The sequence below is a fragment of the Erythrolamprus reginae genome, chromosome 2, assembly GCF_031021105.1.
Source record: "Erythrolamprus reginae isolate rEryReg1 chromosome 2, rEryReg1.hap1, whole genome shotgun sequence".
NCBI lineage: Eukaryota > Metazoa > Chordata > Lepidosauria > Squamata > Dipsadidae > Erythrolamprus > Erythrolamprus reginae.
The window spans coordinates 240,932,028-240,957,674 of NC_091951.1; the positions used below are offsets into that span (position 1 = coordinate 240,932,028).

Consider the following 25,647-nt stretch of genomic DNA (forward strand, 5'->3'; position numbering starts at 1 on the left):
CTTTGGGCAGAGCGGCTGAGCCCGCCTCCTCGAAAAGACTACAACTCCCAAGAGGCACCGGGAGGGAAGTGTGGGCGAAGGGGGCGGGCGCCCGCGGAGTTGGTCGTGGGAATAGAATGAAAAGGCAGTCAAGTCGGCAAAATAAAGGCGAGTGAGTGAGGGAAGGGAATATCGGGAGGGAATGGCTCACTGCTTTTCCACCCAGCCAGCCCCTTCCCACTGAGACGAGGGGGATCATGCAGTCTGGCAAACGTTTTTCACCTGGCAGGAGCCTTGGTGCGGGGCAGGCAGAAAGTGAAGTCCCGGCAAATGGATAGCTGGCTAGGACCACACGCTCCCATCCGCCCCTTGCCCTGGCCATTTCAGAGGACAACCTCCCTCCATCGGCCACTCCGGTAATTTTCTATTGGAAAAATCCATTGCTGCAATCCCAAACGGTCATTTTTTTAAAAAGCTGAGAAGCTGGGATTGCAGCAAGGAATCCCAGGGCGGGCGGGGGAGGTGCCTCCGTGGATATAATCACCTTCTTTTGGTGATTGCTGCCTGCTTGGAACCCCCATCACCGTCAGGTCGCGATTTCCTTTCCTACAACGAAAAGAGGCGGCACCTTCCTGAAGCGCTCGGTTAAGCGGCTGGAGGAAGGCGGGGAAATTGCCGCCTCTTTCGAGCTGAAGGAAAGGCAGACCACCACCTTTCTCTCAGCCACTTCCTGGAGACCGCTAAGGATAGCGCTCTGGGAGAGGGGGCAACTGCCCGGTTAAGAAAGAAAAATCCACCCCCTAGCCAAATGGCTTTTTTCCTGTTTAGCGCGGCGTTCGAGTGGTTGGCAGGTTCCTTTGCTTGCACGCAAGAGCCAACCACTCGAACGCCGCGCTAAACAAGAAAAAAGCCGTTTCGCTAGGGGTTGGATTCTTGCTTCTTAACCGGGCAGTTGCCCCCTCTCCCAGAGCGCTATCCTTAGTGGTCTCCAGGAAGCGGCTGAGGGAAAGACAGCCGTCTTTCAGCTTGAAAGAAGCGGCAACTGCCCGGTTAAGAAGGGAGATTCCACCCCCTAGCCAAACGGCTTTTTTCCTGTTTAGCGCTCGAACGCTGCGGTAACAGTAAAAAAGCCGTTTGGCTAGGGGATGGATTCTCCCTTCTTAACCGGGCAGCTGCAGCTTCTTTCTGTTTAGCGTAGCGTTCGAGCGCTAAACAGAAAGAAACGGCAACTGCCCGGTTAAGAAGGGAGAATCCACCCACTAGCCAAACGTCTTTTTTACTGTTACCGCAGCGTTCGAGCGCTAAACAGGAAAAAAGTCGTTTGGCTAGTGGGTGGATTCTCCCTTCTTAACCGGGCAGTTGCCGTTTCTTTCTGTTTAGCGCTCGAACGCTACGCTAAACAGAAAGAAGCTGCAGCTGCCCGGTTAAGAAGGGAGAATCCATCCCCTAGCCAAACGCCTTTTTTACTGTTACCGCAGCGTTCGAGCGCTAAACAGGAAAAAAGCCATTTGGCTAGTGGGTGGATTCTCCCTTCTTAAACGGGCAGTTGCCGCTTCTTTCAAGCTGAAAGACGGCTGTCTTTCCCTAAGCCGCTTGCGCCCTCTTGTGGTGACCCGTCAGTCACCCGAGTATAAGTCGAGGTCGGGTTTTTCAGCCCATTTTTGGGCTAAAAAAACCCGACTTATACTCGAGTATATACGGTATTTTTGATTGGTCTTTATTCTGTGCAATTATTTCTTTGCTTATATAAATTTTTATGTTCCAAATTCTCAAACATTAACTTAAAATTCTACTTGTTTTATGATGTTATACCTTTGTTTCATTTTAATCAATTAACACTTTTTTGCTTTGTTAATGAAATAAAATGTGACTGAAATAAAATGACTCTGACTCCATGAAGAATTCACAAAGTGTATTGAGCTACAATGTGGCTTGTTTAGGACTGCTAATTAGTCACTTTAAAAAAGTACCGTATTACTATATGACACTGCGATAAAGCAGTGCAAAAATTACTAAGAAAATGTCAGACATTCATAGAAACATAGAAACATAGAAGTCTGACGGCAGAAAAAGACCTCATGGTCCATCTAGTCTGCCCTTATACTATTTTCTGTATTTTATCTTAAGATGGATATATGTTTATCCCAGGCATGTTTAAATTCAGTTACTGTGGATTTATCTACCACGTCTGCTGGAAGTTTGTTCCAAGGATCTACTACTCTTTCAGTAAAATAATATTTTCTCATGTTGCTTTTGATCTTTCCCCCAACTAACTTCAGATTGTGTCCCCTTGTTCTTGTGTTCACTTTCCTATTAAAAACACTTCCCTCCTGAACCTTATTTAACCCTTTAATATATTTAAATGTTTCGATCATGTTCCTTTTTTCCTTAGCTAATAGAGAATGGATGGACCAGTAATCTGTAAAGAAGCTTGATATGAATACAAAACAAATGCCAAAGGTCTTACAAATCTATGGAGGCTAAACAGATTGTTTAGGGAAAGACTCTAAGGCAGACCTGGGCAAAGTGCAGCCCGCGGGCCGCATCCAGCCCACCCACTGTCTGTAACCGGCCAGCCAGCTATCTGTGAGTCTCGGTTTTACCTAGCAGCCGGCAGCTTGAATGCCGGCTGGAGATGTTGGAGTTGCTTGAGAGAGAGAGAGAGGGAGACCTAGAGTCTCAGTAAAGAAAAGACTTACCACAGAATCAATCTGAAAGTTCTTTTGCTGTAGTCTTATGATGGTTGCTTACTGTTATTTATTTATTTATTTTATTTATTACTTAGATTTGTATGCCGCCCCTCTCCGAAGACTCGGGGCGGCTCACAACATGTAGAAACAAATCATAAGCAATCAGACAAATTTAAAATATTTAAATATTTAAAAACCCCATGTGCTAACAGACACACACACAGACATACCATGCATAAATTAAATGTGCCCAGGGGGAGATGTTTCAGTTCCCCCATGCCTGACGGCAAAGGTGGGTTTTAAAGAGTTTACGGAAGGCAGGAAGAGTAGGGGCAGTTCTAATCTCCGGGGGGAGTTGGTTCCAGAGGGCCGGTGCCGCCACAGAGAAGGCTCTTCCCCTGGGGCCCGCCAACCGACATTGTTTAGTTGACGGGACCCGGAGAAGGCCCACTCTGTGGGACCTAATCGGTCGCTGGGATTCGTGCGGCAGGAGGCGGTCTCGGAGATATTCTGGTCCGATGCCATTCAGGAAATAACAGTTGCACAAATTTTAATTTGTAAACTGAGTTGTTATCAGGCGAAAAATCTTTTGCCAGATAAGCTATGGATCCCACTGAAGAAATTTTAAAGAATACTAAAAATGATTCTTCATTTGCTTTGTAACCTTAAATAAAAACCAGTACAGTATTGACTGTGTAATTTACCCGGGGGGGGGGGGAGATGCTAGGAAGGAAGAAGAAAGAAAGAAAGAAAGAAAGAAAGAAAGAAAGAAAGAAAGAAAGAAAGAAAGAAATGAATGGTAGGAAGGAAGGCAGAAAAAGATGGTAGGAAGGAAGAGAGACAGACAAAGAAAGATGGCAGGTAGGAAGGAAGGAAGGCAGACAAAAAAGGAAAGGCAGGAGAGAAGGGACGGAAGAAGGAAAGAAGAAGGAAGGAAGGAAGGAAGGAGAGAGAGGGACAGAAAAAAGAGAAAGAGAAAGAAAAAGGAAGGAAGGAAGGAAGGAAGGAAGGAAGGAAGGAAGGAAGGAAGGAAGGAAGGAAGGAAGGAAGGAAGGAAGGAAGACCTATGACCACAATTGAGCCCAAATTTTTGGTTGTTAAGCAAAAGCATTGTTAAGTGAGAATCACATTTTACTCAATCCATGACATTTCCTAGCTCTAACAGTGATGTGCAAGATAGGGAAGTACATCTGAAGGCATGTGTAATGCTCTAGTTATAGTTAAATGTGTGGCAGAAAGTGGACTCTGGGTTTCATTTTCCTATCACAGTGAGGTTGAATGTACAGTATATAATTTTACAAGAGCTCGCTTTCTCTCTCTCTGTATATACACATAGTTTATATAGTAGATAATATACAGTATATTTTTATATGCCTGTGTGTAATATGTATGTACAAATATGGCATATATACATAGAATTAAATAGTATATTTTGGACGTTTAGTAATAGTAAATAGATAGGGAAATTGTATCTCTTTGAGGCAAGGAGAGGCCAGGTACCCTAACCCTAACCCAAACCAGTGGGATTGAGGTAAGTACTTGCAGGTTTTTTTGTCTATATCTGCCTTGGGGGGACATATACTACCTGCTTACCCTCTTTTAAAGTTACAGAGCTAGTTCACTGGTTTTCTTTAAAATAAATATTCTAAAACATTTAATCTACTGATGCCTCAATTGATGCAATTTTATTGGCTTCCATTTTTATAAGTTACCAGTAGCCACTGCATTTCGCACCCTCGACTTATACTCGAGACAATAAATTTTCCCCGTATAATCGGGTCGACTTATACTCGAGTATATACGATAAAAAATTTTCAGAGGCTGAGGAAACACAACTGGCTTAAATTACTCAAAGGAGACAGTTTGAAGCACGGTTTTAGTGACTCACAGATAATAGCCATAGTGCTGTATCATACCACACATTATAAATGCTATAGAAATATTTCATAGACCAATGAATCACTGAACATAGATTTATGAGTGCACTGGAATGTGAATTTCCTGAGAGAAAGGAGAGGACAATGCCAAGATTGATATCAGCTCTTTGAGATAGGTAGTCGGGAAAAGGAGCCACTAGAGTCTTGGAATGCACTTGAATGCTGTTGAAACTATCGATACATAATCTTGAAAGCCTCACAAAGTATCTTTCTAGTGCAACTTATCCCTAACAGAATCAAGAGAAGTACTTTTAATTTTTTTCTGCTGCTTTTTCAATTTCCCAAGATTTATCTCTTTTTGTTACAGCTCAGTATTTTTTCTACTGAGTCAAATTCCATCACATCAAGCAACATGAGTGAGCACAATATGTTATTGTCAATCATTCTCTACATTTAAGCATCGCCTGCTCAATTTTTGAGCCCTGGATCAATAAAAAGATCAGCACTAGGCAACACCAACAAATGATTATATAGCAACTTTTATTGTTTGAAGGGCTGAAGTATTGAATATACAGAACTAAAAAGTCTTGCTTTTAATAACTGAACAGGTGAGTTAGTCTGATGAGGCTAGCTTTGGCAGTGTCCCACAAATGACAATGCTAACCTTCTAGGCAGGGACTTCTACAATTTCAAAATAGTCATTAGGCAGAATCACATAACCCCCTTTGTTTGACAGCACATCTTTTTCCTTCTGAAACTGAACAAGCTCTCGTAGTTTTTCAATCTGTTTTTCCTGACGCCTACATCGCTGCTGGGCAGTCTTAAGTTTCTTCCTCAGTTTATCCACCTGCTCTTCCAGCTGCTGAATTCTTTTTCTCTGATGCACGGTGTCCTCTACGGTATAGTTGTGATCACAAAATACAGCAATATTATTGGGAGTGTGAAGTGGTGGCATCAATAATCCAATGCTTGGATCTACCAAACTTGGGTACACTTGCGGAGGTGGTGGAGGTGAAGGAGAAGGGGGCGTTGGTACTTCAGGTGGTTCTTGCGTGCCTTCAGACTAAAAAGCAAAACCAAGAATATATATTTTACATTGGTTTCATTTAAAGGTAACATAATACATTTCAGGTGACAAGCAAGATCACTTTTTGTCTTCAAAACGTCATGCTTGGGGAAAATAATAAAATGATAAAACTTTCATTATTTTCAAACAGAGGTAGCAAAACCTTCAGGGGAACAATATGTTTAGTCAGTTAAAGGCTTCGCATGTTGTAATCATAGGTTTATGGGCACTGAAATTTGGGAATAAGACATTACTGGAGAGTGATGTTTTAAGCCTAATTATGTGCTGAATAAAACCTTAATTCTTCCTCTATGGAAAGGCAGCAAAGTCCAGGCTGAGTAAGCAAGCCGCAGACATGTATGGACTGGGTATGCAGTATGAAGAAAACCTATAGCTAACTTCCATGTAAGGAAATATACGGTATGCATTACTGACATTCCTTTGCAAACACAAAATCCAGGGAAAAGGCAAAGAATGTAGCTTCCGTTAATTACCTATAGGGAAGCCACAAGAGAAGCTTGCCTTATATGGTGCAAGAGTGAATAGTAGTTGGAGGATGGCTTAATGCATGTGGCGTTCGCGAATTGGTTATTCTGTACCACATGTCAGAACTGTGAAATATAATAAAAAGGAGAGATCTTGATTCATTCGAGGTCGTCTCATCAAGAAAACTTTCTCTGTCGCTTCATTCTGATGTGGCAATCATGGCATGCTGTGCCTCCCTAGAGGGCGACCCACTGAAGGAGGGCTGCATGCTTTCATTCGCAAATGAACAGAATAGAGAAGTTCACTCTCACGGAATCTTGTCATACCAGAGTTCACCTTGAAAATACTGAATGGAAACTGATACAAGTTCAAGATGCCAATTGTGTAAAAAGGGGAAATTTAGTAACACGTGTGCTACAGACTCATTTTTGGTATCTGGGAATCCAGAGGCACAATCCTAGTACAGAATAATTTGTTACCTACCACTGAAGACAGATGATTAGTTTCTATCTATGCAAATGCTATTCTACATAGAGTATGAAAGGTTATAATTATAAAATTATCTTGGGATAACAAAAGCCGCACCCACATGTTCATAGTTGCAACGGTGTGAAATACTCAATCCTTATTTTTTGGATGCTAAGTCCATCACTTCAATTCTACCATTCGCAGGAAGTCTTCGATTTACAGCACTTCATTTAGTGACCATTTAAAATTACAATGGCAGTAAAAAAAAGTGACTTAGGGCTATTTTTCACACTTACAACCCTTGCATCAGCCCCAGGGTCACCTGATCAAAATTCAGATGCTTGGCAGCGGACTCCTATTTATGATAGTTGCAGTGTTCCAGATTCACATGATCACTTTTTATGACCTTCTGACAAGTAAAGTCAATGGGGAAGCCAGATTAATTTAACAACTGTATCATTAATTTAACAACTGCAGTGATTCATTTAACAACTGTGGCAAGAAAGATCATAAAATGGGGCAAAATTCACTTAACCGCCTCGGTTAGGAACACAGGTTTTGGGCTTAATTGTGGTTGTAAGTTGAGGACTACCTATACTGGACCCAAAAACCATATAATTATGGGAAGAGGGAAGGTCACAGTAAACTAAATCAGAAGCAATTTGTGTGGGGGAGTTTCCAAGAAAGCAATCCCACTGTCTAAGAGTTTATGCTGGACTAGAAACTGATCCAAATACAGTAATACCTTGTCTTACAAACTTAATTGGTTCCGGGCCGAGGTTCGTAACATAGAAACATAGAAACATAGAAGTCTGACGGCAGAAAAAGTCCTCCTGGTCCATCTAGTCTGCCCTTATACTATTTTCTGTATTTTATCTTAGGATGGATATATGTTTATCCCAGGCATGTTTAAATTCAGTTACTGTGGATTTATCTACCACGTCTGCTGGAAGTTTGTTCCAAGGATCTACTACTCTTTCAGTAAAATAATATTTTCTCATGTTGCTTTTGATCTTTCCCCCAACTAACTTCAGATTGTGTCCCCTTGTTCTTGTCTTCACTTTCCTTTTAAAAACACTTCCCTCCTGGACCTTATTTAACCCTTTAATATATTTAAATGTTTCGATCATGTCCCCCCTTTTCCTTCTGTCCTCCAGACTATACAGATTGAGTTAATTAAGTCTTTCCTGATACGTTTTATGCTTAAGACCTTCCACCATTCTTGTAGCCCGTCTTTGGACCCGTTCAATTTTGTCAATATCTTTTTGTAGGTGAGGTCTCCAGAACTGAACACAGTATTCCAAATGTGGTCTCACCAGCATTCTATATAGCGGGATCATAATCTCCCTCTTCCTGCTTGTTATACCTCTAGCTATGCAGCCAAGCATCCTACTTGCTTTCCCTACTGCCTGACTGCACTGTTCACCCATTTTGAGACTGTCAGAAATCACTACCCCTAAATCCTTTTCTTCTGTAGTATTTGCTAAGGTGAAAAGTTCGTAAGATGAAACGTTTCCCATAGGAACCAATGGAAAAGCCAATAATGTGTGCAAGCCCATTAGGAAAATCCAAAACATTAAGGCTTTAAAAAAAAAAGTGGGGGGGCAGACAAAGCTGAGGCGAACAGAGTGGGGGGAGGGACAGCGAGAGGTGCAAGAGGTGGCAGTCCCAGCGAAGCAAGGCGAAAAGAGCCTCTCTTGAGCTCCATGGGTCTTTAACTCCTGTTTTTGCCCACCCCGTTCTGGTTATTTTCCCCACACCTTTCTCCTCTTGAGCTCCATGAGTCCCTCCCGTTTTTGCCCACCCTGTCCTGCTCATTTTCCCCATACCTTTCTCCTCTCTTGAGCTCCATGGGTCCCTCCCACTTTTGCCCACCCTGTCCTGCTCATTTTCCCCACACCTTTCTCCTCTCTTGAGCTCCATGGGTCCCTCCCACTTTTGCCCACCCTGTCCTGCTCATTTTCCCCACACCTTTCTCCTCTTGAGCTCCATGGGTCCCTCCCGTTTTTGCCCACCCCGTTCTGCTCATTTTCCCCACACCTTTCTCCTCTTGAGCTCCATGAGTTCCTCCCGTTTTTGCCCACCCTGTCCTGCTCATTTTCCCCACACCTTTCTCCTCTCTTCAGCTCCATGGGTCCCTCCCATTTTTGCCCACCCTGTCCTGCTCATTTTCCCCACACCTTTCTCCTCTTGAGCTCCATGGGTCCCTCCCGTTTTTGCCCACCCCGTTCTGCTCATTTTCCCCACACCTTTCTCCTCTCTTGAGCTCCATGAGTCTTTTCCCCATGCAGTTTGGAAGGGGGGAGTTTGTCACTGGGATTCAAAGCAGCACTAGCAAAAATGAAGGGAATCGAGGAGCCTCAGGGAAATCCCGGCGGCTGCTCAGGTTCATAAGGTGAAAATAGTTCGGAATAAGAGGCAAAAAAATCTTAAACACTGGGTTCCTATCATGAAAAGTTCATATGAAGAGGGGTTCATAAGATGAGGTATCACTGTACAAGGTCAATTGGAAAGTCTGCTAATTTCCAGTCAAAGAGTTTCATTTACAGGAGACTAAACAGGGTGATTTCAACATGCCTGATGTTGACTGGAATATCCCCAGTGCCCTTACATGCAAAAGTAAGAATATAGTAGAGGCCTTTACAGGAGCAGCTCTGGCACAGCTGGTTAAGACACCAACTAGAGGGGAGAAGATTCTAGATTTAGTTTTTACGAATGGGAATTGGGTTTCAGATGTCAAGGTGGGAGAAAATTTAGGATGCAGTGACCATCTATGTTTGTGGTTTGATGTAAAAACTCATTGTGAGCAATCCTATAATGCAACCAAAGTATTGGATTTCAGAAAAACAAATTTTAATGCAATGGGAGAATATTTAGATAATGAATTAAAGGGGAGGGATAAAATGGCAGGAGCGAGCATCCAGTGGACTGTATTAAAAAAGGCCATCTTAAAAGCCACTGGACTGTATGTAAGACAAATAACTAAAGGTAAAAGGAAGAAGAAACCGCTATGGTTTAGCAATGATGTAAGGGCTATAGTCAATGAAAAAAAGGCTGTCTATAGAAGGTATAAAGAGTCTGGAAGTATAGCTGATAGGGAGGTATATAAAATGAGACAGAAGGAGGCGAAACAGATAATATATACTGCTAAAGCCTCAAAAGAGGAAGAAATTGCCAAATCTGTAAAGAAGGGGGATAAAACCTTCTTCAGATATATTAATGATAAGAAGAAGAAAAACTGCGGCATCACGAAGCTTAGTACCGGGAATAATACATGCATTAATGGGAATAAGGAGATCGCTGACCATTTCAATAGCTACTTCTGTTCAGTTTTCTCAAAAGACACCTTACAAAATAATACTATAGAGGGATATAGCATTGCTTCCAGCTGTACGGATTCAGCTCCAGTGATCTTAGAAGCCGATGTCTTAGAAGAACTTGAATGATTAAAGATAAATAAGGCAATGGGTCCAGATGGCATCCACCCCAGAGTTCTTAAAGAACTCAGATCTGTCATTACTACCCCCCTGACTGATTTGTTTAACCAATCCTTGTTAACAGGAGAAGTTCCTGAGGATTGGAGAATGGCCAGTGTTGTGCCTATTCACAAGAAGGGCAATAGAGAAGAAGCTGGTAACTACAGGCCAGTTAGCTTGACATCAGTTGTAGTTAAAATGATGGAGACTCTACTCAAAAAGAAGATAAATCAGCACCTAAGAAACAATAACTTATTGGACCCAAATCAGCATGGCTTTACTGAAGGCAAATCATGTCAGACTAATCTCATTGATTTCTTTGACTATGTCACAAGGGTGTTGGATGAAGGTGGTGCCGTGGATATTGCCTACCTGGACTTCAGCAAAGCCTTTGATACGGTTCCACATAAAGAGCTGATAGATAAATTAGTGAAGATTGGACTTAATCCCTGGATAGTTCAATGGATTTGCAGCTGGCTGAAGCGTAGACATCAGAGAGTTATTGTTAATGGTGAGTATTCTGAGCAGAGTCAGGTTACAAGCGGTGTGCCACAAGGGTCTGTTCTGGGTCCTATTCTTTTTAATATATTTGTGAGTGACATAGGGGAAGGTTTGGTAGGGAAGGTTTGCCTATTTGCCGATGACTCTAAAGTGTGCAATAGGGTTGATATTCCTGGAGGCGTTTGTAATATGGTAAATGATTTAGCTTTACTAGATAAATGGTCTAAGCAATGGAAACTGCAGTTTAATGTTTCCAAATGTAAAATAATGCACTTGGGGAAAAGGAATCCTCAATCTGAGTATTGTATTGGCAGTTCAGTGTTGGCAAATACTTCAAAAGAAAAGGATTTAGGGGTAGTGATTTCTGACAGTCTCAAAATGGGTGAACAGTGCAGTCAGGCGGTAGGGAAAGCAAGTAGGATGCTTGGCTGCATAGCTAGAGGTATAACAAGCAGGAAGAGGGAGATTATGATCCCACTATATAGAATGCTGGTGAGACCACATTTGGAATACTGTGTTCAGTTCTGGAGACCTTACCTACAAAAAGATATTGACAAAATTGAACGGGTCCAAAGACGGGCTACAAGAATGGTGGAAGGTCTTAAGCATAAAACATATCAGGAAAGACTTAATGAACTCAATCTGTATAGTCTGGAGGACAGAAGGAAAAGGGGGGACATGATCGAAACATTTAAATATATTAAAGGGTTAAATAAGGTCCAGGAGGGAAGTGTTTTTAATAGGAAAGTGAACACAAGAACAAGGGGACACAATCTGAAGTTAGTTGGGGGAAAGATCAAAAGCAACATGAGAAAATATTATTTTACTGAAAGAGTAGTAGATCCTTGGAACAAACTTCCAGCAGACGTGGTAGATAAATCCACAGTAACTGAATTTAAACATGCCTGGGATAAACATATATCCATCCTAAGATAAAATACAGAAAATAGTATAAGGGCAGACTAGATGGACCATGAGGTCTTTTTCTGCCGTCAGACTTCTATGTTTCTATGTTTCTAAACAACATGGAGAATGGCTTTTAGAAATTTGAACTTAAATAGCTTTGAAGGTAAATGTCCTTATATATGCAGAACTGAGTACCATATAGTAGCAGACAAGATTTTAGTAATTGGTTTAATTGCTGTGGGCAGTATTTTTGGGAGTATAAGGCCACCTTTTTACTCCCCAAAACAGGGTGAAAATTTGGGGGTTTTATACACCTAATGTAGCTCCACCCAGCCACCTTTGGTCTCTGCCTTGCAAATTTACCTCCTTGTAGTACCCAGAGCCTGATAAGCATAAGCAATTGAATATCAGCCTCCCAGACACCACTGATTCAGAAACAGGCAAGCCATTTGCTAGAATTGAAAGTGAAACTAGCTGCAAGTTGCTCCAAGGTGGACTGCTAGCAATGTTGGACTGCTGAAACTGCTAGGAGGTAAATCAATAACTATAAATGTCTGTAGAATGTTCAAATTATTAGACTTATTTTTAAAATCTACTTTACTATTGCTTTAAACAACTTTACAAAATGAAGAAGCTTTTAAAAATAAATGCTTAATCTGAAAAGGCCCAGTGCTATTGTATCTTCCTTTTAATAGCAAAGAATAACTATACTTCCAGAAAGCTATATCAAATTTAAAGATTTGTAAAAGTATAATCTGAAATCTAACAGTGTCCCTTTTAGTATTAAGATAAGGCAGCTGAGTTAAACTGAGTTAGTCATGTTTGGAGTAGATTTATTTAAATAATTGGGAGGAGTTAGTGTGACTACATTTAAGAAAACTTTTGGGGATTAATATATTGCCATAATGTACATTTCTCCAATTCTTTTCTATTTCAATGGGTCAGACAAACATGCACAGAAATACACAGCAGACGGTGTATATCATTTGTGCTGTTTTCTGTTTGGCAAACAGAGGCAGAGGCTTTTTTCCCCTAGTTTTCCTCCCCCCAAACTAAGGTGCGTCTTATACTCCAAAAATACAATATACTGTATATAATTATTGCCCTAATAGCTTGAAAGTCTGATAATCACTAGAAGCTTTTCATACTGTTATATACTTATTTTGTTGTTCAAAGAAGTATACTTAGAAGTAAATATTTAATGTTCTTTACATAGAAATTAACATTCAATAGATCTATTATTAATTTTCCAATTATGAGAAAAAATGAACTGCTTTTTGATTAAATCTAGGAGCTTTGTCTTAGAATAATTACATTCTATACATTCCCCAAAGCAAGAGTGTTCCTAAACATCTGAAAAGATAACTTTAAATAGATAGGATAGCAATACTATCTGTATAAGGAATAAATAATAGGCCAATGGATAGATATTGGAGATGAAATTTAGATTTATGGCAATCCTGTGATACAGGCAGTCTTTTTGTTTTATTCATAGTATCTTTATTTCATCTAAACTAATTCTATTACAACAGAAATGAATTTCCATAGTTCCAATTCTTTAATTGATCCTATAAGATTTAGGTGGTTACCAATAAAGCTTCCCTTTTCTACTAAACCATCAGATGTTATACAGTAATACCTCATGATACGAACTTAATTGGTGCAAGGAGGAAGTTCGTAAGACGAAAGGTTCGTAAGACGAAACATTGTTTCCCATAGGAAACAATGTAAAGTCAATTAATCCATGCAACCAAAAAACCCCCCGCAAAAAAACGGCTTTCGGCGACTGCTGGGAAGCCGCGCGGCTGTTTTAAAAGGTGACAGCCGGCCTGGGGGGGCTTCCCAGAACCCCCCCAAACCCGGGTTCGGGGTTTGGGGGGGTGCTGGCAAGCCCCCCAGACCGGCTGCGACCTTTTAAAACACCCGCGCCGCTTCGCAGCTCTCTCCTGAAGCCGAACGCTAAAGCCGAACTTCCGCGTTCGGCTTCGGGAGACAGCTGGGAAGCGGCGCGGGTGTTTTAAAAGGTCGCAGACGGCCTGGGGGACTTCCCAGCAACCTCCCGAACCGAACCCGGGGTTCAGCAAAATTTTGCCTCTTCTTACTAACTTTGTTCGAGTTACGAACCGGCGTTCGGGAAGCTTCTGAGAAGCCCCACCGCCCGGCTGTCACCTTTTAAAACAGCCGCGCGGCTTCCCAGCAGTCTCCGAACGCCGGTTCGTAACTCGAAAAAAGTTCGTAAGAAGAGGCAAAATTTTTCTGAACCCCAGGTTCGTATCACGAGTTGTTCGTAAGACGAGGGGTTCGTATCTTGAGGTACCACTGTAGTTATATTCCTACAACTGCTTTTAATGTTTACAACATATGTGAATGATCACAGATTCTTCAGGATTAGTCTCTAAATAATTACAAAATGTTTTAGGGATTGTTTCTTAGTAATTCTTACTGGGCAAGAAAATAAGATTAAATTTCCAGCTCCCCCAAGTGTTTTCCTTTTGTATTAACAACATATCTCATAACAGGAGCAAAAACAGTATATTTAATCCAGTCTAGAGGTCTCTGTTATAGATTCCAGTAGAACACTAAAAACTAGAATGTAATCTATTTCAGTGAAGCAATTTGGGGCATTTGAATAATTTATTATACAGTTATATTTTTGTAAACATACTCATTCATCTTACTTAAGACTATGACTTACCTTCAAAAAAAAATTTTGTTTTGAAAGAATATGAACATTTAATCATTCTAGAATTCCAGTTGAAATCTTTACCAGGACAAGAATATCTGCAACTACAGTCACTGGCTTCAAAATTCACTTACCCCTTTTGAAGTCAATGACCATAGTTGTGGAGGCCCATGCCATAAGCCATCTTTTCAGAAAAGACTTAATATCTGATAATATCTGATTTACTAAGGAAACCCAATAGTACACTATTTCCTTGAATAGCAGTAATTGTCTAATGTGAATTCTAGAATGCAATGGGTACAAAGTGGCTCAGTGGCTAAGATGCTGAGCTTGTCAATCTGAAAGATCAATGGTTTGAATCCCTAGCACCACATAACGGAGTGAGATCCCGTTACTAGCCCCAGCTTCTGCCAATCTAGTAGTTTGAAAGCATGTAAAAATGCAAGAAGAAAAATAGGAACAACTTTGGTGGGAAGGTAACAGTGTTCCATGCGTGTTCAGTGTTCAGTCATGCCAGCCACATGATCATGGAATTGTCATCAGACAGAGTTGGCTCTTCGGTTTAGAAACAGAGATGAGCACTGCCCCCTAGAGTTGGGAACGACTACCACGTATGTGCAAGGGGAACCATTACCTTTACCTTTAGCAATGATTGTCTAATGTGAACTCCACAATAAACATCAAATAAAATAAAAGGCAGAATATAAATCTAACAAACAAATACACCTCCTGCTTTTCTTTTGGAATACTTGGCCTTGAATAAAAAATATTCTCTTAAACAATCTAGCAACCCAGTATATTATATGACCCATAAAATGCATAGCTCATCAAATTATTTACCGTATTTTTTGGAATATAAGAAGCACCAGAGTATAACACGCATCTTAGTTTTGGGGGAGGAAAATTAGGGGGGGGGAAATCTGGCTAACATCCTTATCTGTTCAGCTTCAGCACATTATTTTATCCCCTGGTTAGGGCTTAGAAAACCTTTTTCAGAGGGAGCAGGAATGAAAACAAGCCCGCAAAGAGTTAGGGCTGGAAAAAATCTTTTTCAGAGGGAGTAGGAAGCCAGGCAGTCCATTAGCATGTAGTTAGAGCAAGGGAAAAAAGCTTCAAAAAATGTATACTTGTAGTATAAGACACACCCAAATTTTCAGCTTCTTTTAGGGAAAAAAGGTGGATCTTATAGTCTGAAAAATAGGGTATATTTAACTTCATGAGTTTATTTTTCAAATAAAATTAGATTCTGTCTTTTAACACTGAACAAAACCCCTGTGGCACTCAAGAAGAGCCTTAAAACCAGGCTGTGCTGGTTGACATGGAGCTCTAAAGGAGAAACTGTAGGGTGCAGGTGGCTGGTGCAGTGCCAGAAGAAGGCACTATCACTTCTCCATTCCAAATCTGACCTTTTCGTCTGTTCTTAATCTTCTGTGATTTTAATCTGCTATTTTAAAGTTAAATGTTTTTATGGTTCCATGTTTTATTACATTGTGAGAAGCCCAGAGTCACCTCAAACTGCAAGATGGGTGGTATGTAAATTTATTAAATTTTAAATTTAAATTTAAATTAATGAATTAATGAATGAATAAAAATAAAAAAATGATCTCAATCATTAATTACAATTGTTTGAAGTACATACTTTGTACTGGGGTTGTCCTATATATATTAAGAATTTTGAAACTCTTCCATCACTACTAAAGACAAAAACATTCTCCCTCTCCCATTTATTTTAAAGTACATTGCCACTGAAAAGAAACAAAAGCCTATTGTTTAAAACTGTACACAAACCTAGGACTAAAGCTTGCAACAACATTTCTTCTATAAATGCAACAGAGAACATTGCCCATGTCTGTCAGACGTGAACAACCAGATCCACACATGAAGAGTTTAGCTAATTTATTGTTCATGCCTATTTCACAGGAATCTTCCCAGACTGGCAGTTTGTTCCTGAACCAGATTAGACATGGTTCAAAGGCATTCATGGGGCTACCTTTGAAAAGTGTTCGGAAACTTCAGATCGTACAGAATGCAGCTGCGAGAGCAGTCATGGGCTTACCCAGGTATGCCCATGTTTCACCATCACTCCGCAGTCTGCATTGGCTGCCGATCAGTTTCCGGTCACAATTCAAAGTGTTGGTTATGACCTTTAAAGCCCAGAATACCTCCGAGACCGCCTTCTGCCGCACGAATCCCAGCGACCGATTAGGTCCCACAGAGTGGGCCTCCTCCGGGTCCCGTCAACTAAACAATGTCGGTTGGCGGGCCCCAGGGGGAAAGCCTTCTCTGTGGCGGCACCGACTCTCTGGAACCAACTACCCCCGGAGATCAGAACTGCCCCTACTCTTCCTGCCTTCCGTAAACTCCTCAAAACCCACCTTTGCCGTCAGGCATGGGGGAACTAAACATCTCCCCCTGGGCACATTTAATTTATACATGGTATGCCTGTGTGTGTGTCTGTTAGTGTATGGGGTTTTTTAAATCTTTAAATATTTTAATTAATTGAATTATTTATGATTTGTTTTACACTTGTTGTGAGCCGCCCCGAGTCTTCGGAGAGGGGCGGCATACAAATCCAAATAATAAATAAAATAAATAAATAAATTCAAGGCGGATTAATCCTTGCTCTCTTGTCCCTACATAATGATTCCAAACTAATTCCCTGCTTGACTTCTCCCTCTGTTTTGGCCAATCTCTCTCCAACAATGTCTTATTATATTACAATTTTCATATAGATTTGAGAACAGATTTAATCACCCTCAATTTGGAAGATTCTCAAGAAAAATAACAATGCATATCTTATCCATATATTATTCAATTCCGGTCCCAGTGTCACGAATATTTGTTTGACTGCTATTTTTTCAACAACCTTTGAAAAGTTGTAAAATCTTACCTCAAATTATAATTGATACTATTCTTGTATGTGCTATTTGTATTTATATATACTAATTAATTACCATAAATACACTTGAATTGAAACAGATTTATAGATTATTAGTGTTACTACATCTGTTAAATGCTTCAGTAAATGAAGCACTAATGACTAATCCATGAGTCAGTGATTATTTCTCTTTTTTTACCCTTATTATTAGTTGCACTGAAAAGTTATTTTGAAATAACTTCATTAAAATATGTTAATATTCAGATAGCAAGGTGGGTTTTTTCCTGCAGGAAAAAAAGTCATTTAACTATAATTAATAGTTATAGGAGAGAATTTTGAACTATAGCCTAGAAACATTCAATTCATGAATGTCTACATGATAATAATAGAGGCTGATGAGCTCTCACCTCATCTCCAGACTTGCTGTCCTACAAGAAGCTGATTTTGACATGCTTGTTAAATCCCATCCTCCACTAGCGGTATTGAGAAGTTATTAGCTATGCTAAAGGTCCTGGTTGATGTAGCTAGTCTAAATCCACAACAAACGTATACAGAAATGTAGTTGCTTTAGGTAAAAAATGAGCTGATTATCATGCATTGAACAGACTATCCAGTGGCAATCTTTCCATTAACTCATAAGAAAATCTCTAGTGGCAATTTTATATGCAGACCAGAAATACTGAGGGTCTTTGTTGTATTGCTGATTATGATTATATTCATTGCACTTTATATCACTATTAAAAGAACTAGTTTGAGGTAGTGGTTAAGGTATGAGGCTAAAAACAGAGATAATGAGTTCCAGTCATGCCTTAGGCATAAAACCAGCTGAATGACCTTGGGCTAAACACTTATCGCTTAGCCCTAAAAAGGAAGTAGTGGCAAACCACTTCTGAAAAACTTGCCAGCACGTATAGGGTAGTTGAGTTAGTGTCCAACCTAGTGTCAAGAATAATTAAACAATAACTTTCAGAATTCCAAGCATCATTAGTTAAATAACTAGAAGGAAAGAAAATCACTTATTAGTTATGTTTTAGGGATAGTATATCAAAAATTAAAGATTTAAAAAGATAGTATTAATTAACATCCAAAACAGTATAAATGTTTTTAATGGCATAAAGTGTGTATGTGTATGACAGAGTTGCAGCAAAATACCTTGGTCTCATCTAAGAATATTGACTTAAGGTTTATAAAAAAGGAGAAAGTTGTCATAAATCAGGGGTCTCTAACACCAAAGTCGCAGATCACTGTGCAGTCTCTTCGAAATCGGGCTGCACAAGCGATGGGCAAGTTCATATGCAAAGCTGCATTTATGTGTGCAGTGGGCATTTGAGTGGAGGACACTTGTGCGAAATGAGCTTCACATATGAGCACGAGCACCCTCCATTCAAGCATCCATTCATGAATAGAAATATATCAACAAAGATTAGAGAAGAAACAAAATTATATGATACCATCAAGAGAAGTAAAAGAATTGAAATGGAAATGGGCTGGTTACATAGCAAGAAGTGATGGCAAGGGAACCAAGGCAGTCATAGAAGGGATCCCACTTGAAAAACCATCCACAAAATACACCTAAACAAAATGGATCAACAACATCAGCAAGTATTGTGGGCCCAATTGGCAAAAGAAAGCTTAGGACTGTAATGGTTGGAAACATGCAGAAGAGGCCTTCACCCTGCAGTGGCTAGACAATGGTTAAAATGATGACGATGATGATGATTCACCTAATTAAATCATGCATTTTTAAGGAGGATAAGGAAAAGACAAAGAGATTTTGATAAAATCTTATGCTCTGATAAAACAAGGGTTATCCATGATACCTTTGTATTGTACCCTCTAACTTCAAAATTTTAAATATGAAGGGCTGGGGGAAAGCGAAAACGCCCCTATTTTTTGCAAAAAACAGGGCGCACAAAGGGTTTGAAAGGCTTGCACAGTGTTCCTGGGGCCAGGAGGGGACAAACATTTTTTTCCTTACTTAATATTTTGAAATCTTGGTGTGTCTTATACACCAGTGTGTCTTATAATCCAAAAATATGGTAGCTATTTCTTGGATGGATATAACAACTTATACAGGGACTCCTGTTTAGGTTTTTAGTTCTGAAAGGGCTGCTTAGTAGACAAAACGGTACCTTACTCTACATTTCTGCCAAGTCCTGTAGTGGCAATTTGATAGGAAAACTTGTGTCCCACATATCCATTGTTCCAAGCAAATAATTCTCCCCATTTTTCCTTGTTTAGAAAAGAAAACAAAGTGGGACATTATAGTTGGAGCAGCGATATTCTATCCATAAATATGACATGAAATGGAGTAAGATGCAGTTGTACAAAACAGTAAATATTTAGTTCTCTTCCAATGGTCCAAAAATTATGAAATATTGTCAGATGCAGAAGCACTGATCATGTTCTTGCATTAACCAATGTGAAATCAATAAAATTCAAAAGTATTCTTGCAGGAATGATGAAATGTCTAAAAGTGATACAAAAAGCTGTCAGAATTGCAACAATGAATCCATTTTTGTTTTTATTTTAGAGGAATCCAAAATAAAAAAATCAAAGGTGGTAAATGAGTAGAAACAGAATTTTAATTATTTCTATTATATCAATAGATGAATATAATATGCTTCTGTCTGGCATCATATATCAGTCTCCTTTCTTCAAAATACTTTTGTTTAGCAATAGCAGCATTGTCTCCCAGTGTTTTCTGAATTACAGCAGCTTTAAACATAATTCATAAACTTCACTTACCTTCACATTTGGTTCTGTGTGGCAAAATATTGTTGGTACAGCATTGTCTTTTAATAATTTGTTATTACATTCTCTTTTGAAGCAATCTGAAGTAAAATGTTCAGAACAAATGCTGCTATATTTTGTTGGTTTGAAATTTTTTCTTCTAACAGCAGCTTCCCATTTCTTGCAGAGATCAGGTCTTGTGAGAGGAAACCTACAAATAAAATGTACATCAAACTTTTTTATTATTATTACTACCAAACCGGAAGTGAGATGAAGAGGAAGGAGAAGCACTCACATTTTCACTTAGCTGCAAGTTTTAATATGCTTTTAAGAAATTGCTTTAAAACATGGTAAAAATCAAGCTTTTGGATTTAATTAAAGGTCTCTATTTTTCTGTTCTCCCAGTAACAAGAGAGGTGCTAATGGAAACAAAAAAACAAAAAAATCCACATCTGCAAAATGACGTCTCAACATTCAATTTCTTGTGAACAAACTAGATTCCTCTCTACTCATGGTCTGTGGGGAAAATTTGAAATACCCTATTTCTGTAACTTTAATCCATGTTTGTAGAAATTTTTAAGGCGCATACAAAGCCCACAAAGACTCGAGATTTATTATTGTTCAAGGAAAAGAAAACATTTACATTAAATATAGTATTAAAAGCTCCAAATCAGTATTAAAATATTTTTTATTAAACCAACTACAGTATAGATCTACAGATAGCATAGATCTACATATATTTTATTGCCAACTATAGATCTACTTTCAAGTTCTGAAAAGCACATATTCAGTCAAAATGAGCTTGTGGACATTCACAAATGTGCATGTTTTATTTATAAACTTTCAGTTACCCTTATAACCTCTTCTTTGGTGAAGGTCAACTCAGGTGCTCTTAAATTTTTATGAGAATAATCTTGAATACTGGGATTTAAAAAATCAGTATAGTAGTTCAACAAACAGAACTGAGTTATATAGATAGTGCTCAACTTACAACAGTTCATTTAGTGACCATTCAAAGTTACAATGGTACTGAAAAAAGTGACATGATCAGTGATGGGCTACCAAAATTTTTACTACCACACGTGGCTTATACATTTTGTTTCAACATCTTTCAGCGCAAATTGGGTGCTCTGGGGTGGAGCTCCAAATTTTGCTACCGGTACTGCGTTCCTGACCGTACCCGTAGGAGCCCATCTCTGCTTATGACCATTTTTCTTACTTATGATTGTTGCAGCATACCCTTTGTCACATGATCAATTCAGACTCTTGTCTGAATTGACTTGTATTTATGTCGGTTTCGTGTGGATCATGTGACCAGCTTTTGTGAATTTCTGACAAGCAAAAGTCAATGGAGAAGCCAGACACATTTAACAGTGTGTTACGTTAACAATTACACAGATTCACTTAACAACTGTGACAAGAAAGGTCCTAAAATAGGGCAAAATTTACTTAACATCTGTCTTGTTTAGCAATAGAAATTTTAGGCACAATTATATTCTTAGGTCGAAGACTACTTGTACAGGTAGTCCTCAACGTACGACAATGGAGCCCCAAATTTATGTTGGTGAGAAATTTGTCAAGTGAGTTTTGCCCATTCTATGACTTCTCTTGTCACATTAAGTGAATCTGGTTTCCTTATCAACTTGTCAGATGATTGCAAAGATGTTCACAGGACCCCATAGGAAGTACTCCGGAGTATGTGACTGGTCAATTTTTCTTGATGAACAAAGAAAAGCAGTCACATAATTTGTTGCTATGAAAATGTTGCCATTCAAGACACTGCATCTGTCATAAATGTGAATCCTCTGTCAAATAGCCAAATGACCAAGTGGATGCTGCCGTGGTCCTATGTGTGAAAAATGGCCATGTCATTATTCAGTGCTGTTGCCACTGGGAATGGTCACTAGGCAAGCTGTTGTTAAGTCGAGGACTATCTGTACATCTAGAGCACAAAAGCAGCTCTAGGTCTACTTGCTTTCAACAAAGGGAGAATTTTCTTTGCTTTGTTGGGGTGTGTGGGGGGGGACGGGACGACGACTTTATTATACCAGCTAGAATTCGGGTGCAATACCAGGGTGAAAAGTTGGGGGGCAATCCTTATTGATCCTGCTTTGCCGATTCTTAATCATGATACTGAGCTCCCCCCCCCCTCTCCAAGCCTGACGGAAAAGTTGAACTGGCGCTTTGCTGTTATTGACGGTTGAACAAGCGCGCGCATGCGCGCGCTCCATTCCACCAGTCAGGCACGTCTCGAGCCTTACTTTTTAAAGGAAAAAAAAACCACACGAAAAGACCTAGTAAGCGCACTTAGCCCCGCCTTCTCGCCGACCTCCAGAGGCAGAGCACTAAAGTCCCTCCCCCTTTGGGCCGCGCAGGCGCTCTGGCTCCGCCTTCCTGTTCGCGAAGCGAATACTATCTCTTTCTCCCGCCTGGTCGAGAGCTGCTTTTTTTTTTCCTCCTTTCTTTTCGCTCCCGTTTTCCTCCCCCCGCCCCTACTCACTTGTGGAAAGAGATGGGCTTCTCTTTGTCGTATCGATTCCGGCAACGGTAGGCAGAGCAGGACTGCACCATCCTCTTGTTGCCGTCCCCCTCCGCCTTGCCTCTTTACAGACACCCGGGATTTCTGGCAGGGAGCAAATCAAGTTAAGGCACGCGTCGATCCAAATGCTTCCTTGAGGTCTTCGCGTTCCTTTTCAAAAACAAAAAAAATCCGAAGAACGACATAAACTGGCTGTGGCCTCTCCCTATTTCAACATGGCGGTGCCAGCTTCAGATCAACTCTCTCGAGATCTTCGCATCGGGCTTGGCTATTGGTCACGCCCCGCAATGTTTGGGGTGCGACGCGTCTCCGTCGAAACAGCCAATGAGAGGAGCGACTCATCTTTTGACGCACGGACTCCGGTTTTCGGAGCTCGGAAACGACACGGTCGCCCATCCGAAGTCTTGACTGGGGCGCCCACCGGGAGCCGTAGGGGAGCGTTCTATCCTAACGGTGATGGGCGCTTCGTCAAAGGAGGAACTGACGTGTTTCTATGAATTGTGTTCTTAGTCCTGCAGTTTCGTCTTATTTGTTAGGAAGGATGTTTATTTCTAAAAGAATTAGGTTGAAGGATGTTAATCATCTACACAATGAATACGGATGACAAATAATACCAAGAAATTACATAGCCTGTATATTTGACGGATCTCTCTCTCGGTCTTTCTCTTTGTCCCTCTCTCCCTGTCTTTCTTCTCTCTACCCTCCCTGCCTCTTTCTCTCACTCTGCCTCTTATTCCTTTCTCTTTCCCTGCCTGCCTGCCTCCTCTTTCTCTCTCCCTTCCCCCCCCTCTCTCTCCTTTTTTCCCTCCCTCACTCTCTCCTTCCTCTCCTCTCAACAAATTTGGGTCTCCAGTTCGTATACTGGCAACAGACCGCTGCCTGCCAGAAACTGGACCATATAAACAAGTGACACCCCATCCATGTGATGCAGGCAGTACATGAAACGCTCCTTCTGGTTCATGGAAAAACCAGTCTCCAGGAAAGATTCCTGGTACCCAAAAAGGTTGAGGACCACTGGTTTAAAATACAGTGTCGAAATGTAAAGGCCTCTTGCAGTTTAAAGCTATCAGGGATGCTTAATAAGGTTTTGGGTTTAGACAGTTTCCAGATTCTTAGCCCAGAGGTATTCAAACTTGGCAACATTAAGACTTGTGGACTTTAATTCCCAGAATTCTCCAGCCAGCATAGCTGGCTGGAGAATTCTGGGAGTTGAAGTCCACAAGTCTTAAAAGTTGCCAAGTTTCAGGATCCCTGTCTTAGCCTGGGTTGTTACAATAGGGCCATAGTCCTATCATAGTTAGGAACTGGACAAAGTGTATATTTCAAGCAACATGAATGCATTGTATTCTTTACTTATACCTTTGCATTTCTTTTTCAAAGTGATGTTGTAAAAATAAGAATGACAGGATAGGGCCAAGTTGCAAAAGTAGCAATTTGGTTAAATTGTTACTTTTAATAAAAAATTAATATTTAATAAATATATATAGTCCAGTGGTTCACAGGAGTCCTCCATCCTTAGTGGGAGAGGAAATGTACTTGCATAAAATGTGTTGTCCTCATAACTGTACCATTTTGCTCTTGTAATACCTACCCCAAATCACTAGAGTAATCAAATCAAATATTTTATTACTGTTTTTGACACAAGCCATAAGGAGTGAATACAATCAGATAAAATTCACAAGAGTATATAACATTGCCCTACTTTGTTAGTGGTGCTTCTTATGGGCGTGTTGATTGGTTTTCAGGCATTTCCTTCAGTGCTGTGAGGACTGGTTGAATTAGCAGTGAAAGGTTGGCAAGGCACAAGAAGAAAACTGGTGGAGAGGTTTTGGAGATATAGGTGGAAGGGCAATTTCTAAAGGAGTCTCAGGATCTTAATCTGAGAATATCTTTCAGGGAGAAAGGATTAAGAATATGTTTAATGCTAATATACACTAATACAGGTTGTCCTTGAATTACAGCCGTTCACTTAGTGACATTTAAAATTAGGATGGCAATGAAAAAGTGATAAATGACAGGTATTCGTACTTGCAGCATCTCCACGCTCATATGATCAGAATTCAGGTGCTTGGAAGTTGGCTTGTATTTGTGACCAGCACTGTCCTGGGGTCATTTGTAACCTCCCCAGCTGACTTCCATCAAGTCAATGGAGGAAGCCAGAGTCACTTAACAATTGCAGTAATTTGCTTAATTGTGTCCCAAAAAAAAAGATCCTCAATTGAGGAGCAACTTATTTATCAACTGCCTTGCTTAGTTACAAATGTTGGACTCTATTGCAGTCATACATTGGATATTTGTAACTATCAAAATACAGTACATAAATCTGTTCAATATCATATTTTAAAATTAATAAAAGCAAATTGTTTTTATGCCAATCAGTTCTTTTCTTTTCAACATTATTATTGTGTATTGGACAAAAAATAAATAAATTTTCCCGACATTCCATCCAGTTAGATTGTAAATTTCTAAACCAGAAAAGGAGCTTAGTTATGACAGCAATACAAAAAGTTAATAATGAATAATATCCCTCCCCCCCCCCTACACACACAGAGAGAATAAAGAGAATTTGCACAAAATAACATAAAGAAGCATCTGGGAATAGACCAAGGCAGAAATAACCCCAGGGAGGAGAGACACCTATTCTGCCATAATTGTACAACCAACTAGATCCTGTAGGGCGGAAATTCAAAATGATTAGATGTTGAGCAAATTACATCTTGTACTACAGAGAAGGCAGAGGAAGAGTAATTGAAATAAATATGGGAAATAAACCAATGCCCACTTTCCCTATTTTTTGACACTGCAATTCAGAAAAGTGGGGCTGTTGTATCTAAAGATACATGTAATTTCAGAATATTTTAGTACCAGTACTAATACGCCTTATCTTACCCAGAAAAAATAATATCTGGTTTCTTGTGTACTGAAAGGCTGAAGTCTTAACTGTTTGCAAAATGGGTAGGAAAGACTGCCAGCTATGAAATTGAACTCAAGAAGCAAAGGTAGGGAAAGAAATGGCTATGGGAGAATACATATGCCCCGCAGCAATCCCAGACACATTTCTCTTTGCAGGTACCACCCATCCTTGCCTCCAGACAAACATTTTACCCAGCATGAATCTATAATGACTTTGTTAGCCAAAGAGGAAAGAAAATTACTTTTATTCAGGCACAGTAAAAAATTCAAGTAATTTTCACTTTTGGTTTGGCTACAAGATGATGCTACATTCAAGTGATCAAGGGTGAAGACTTGAACTGTTAAATCATGAGAGTACAATGGTAGAGAGAGAAAGTTACAGATTGAAACTAGACCCTGGGAATTCAGAAAGGAAAAAAATATGCTTTATCTTCTTGTCTTATTTGAACGAT

General features: G+C 40.0%; 1 protein-coding gene across 1 annotated transcript; it reads right to left on the reverse strand.

The window, feature by feature from the left end:
- Nucleotides 1-5,069: 5,069 nt before the first annotated feature.
- Nucleotides 5,070-22,528, reverse strand: THAP1 (THAP domain containing 1). Its single transcript, XM_070736231.1, has 3 exons — nucleotides 22,244-22,528; nucleotides 19,759-19,954; nucleotides 5,070-5,609 (listed from the first exon to the last, which is right to left on the reverse strand). Exons 1-3 carry the CDS (start codon nucleotides 22,312-22,314, stop codon nucleotides 5,214-5,216), a joined length of 663 nt encoding a protein of 220 aa, XP_070592332.1. The 5' UTR covers nucleotides 22,315-22,528; the 3' UTR covers nucleotides 5,070-5,213.
- Nucleotides 22,529-25,647: the final 3,119 nt, after the last annotated feature.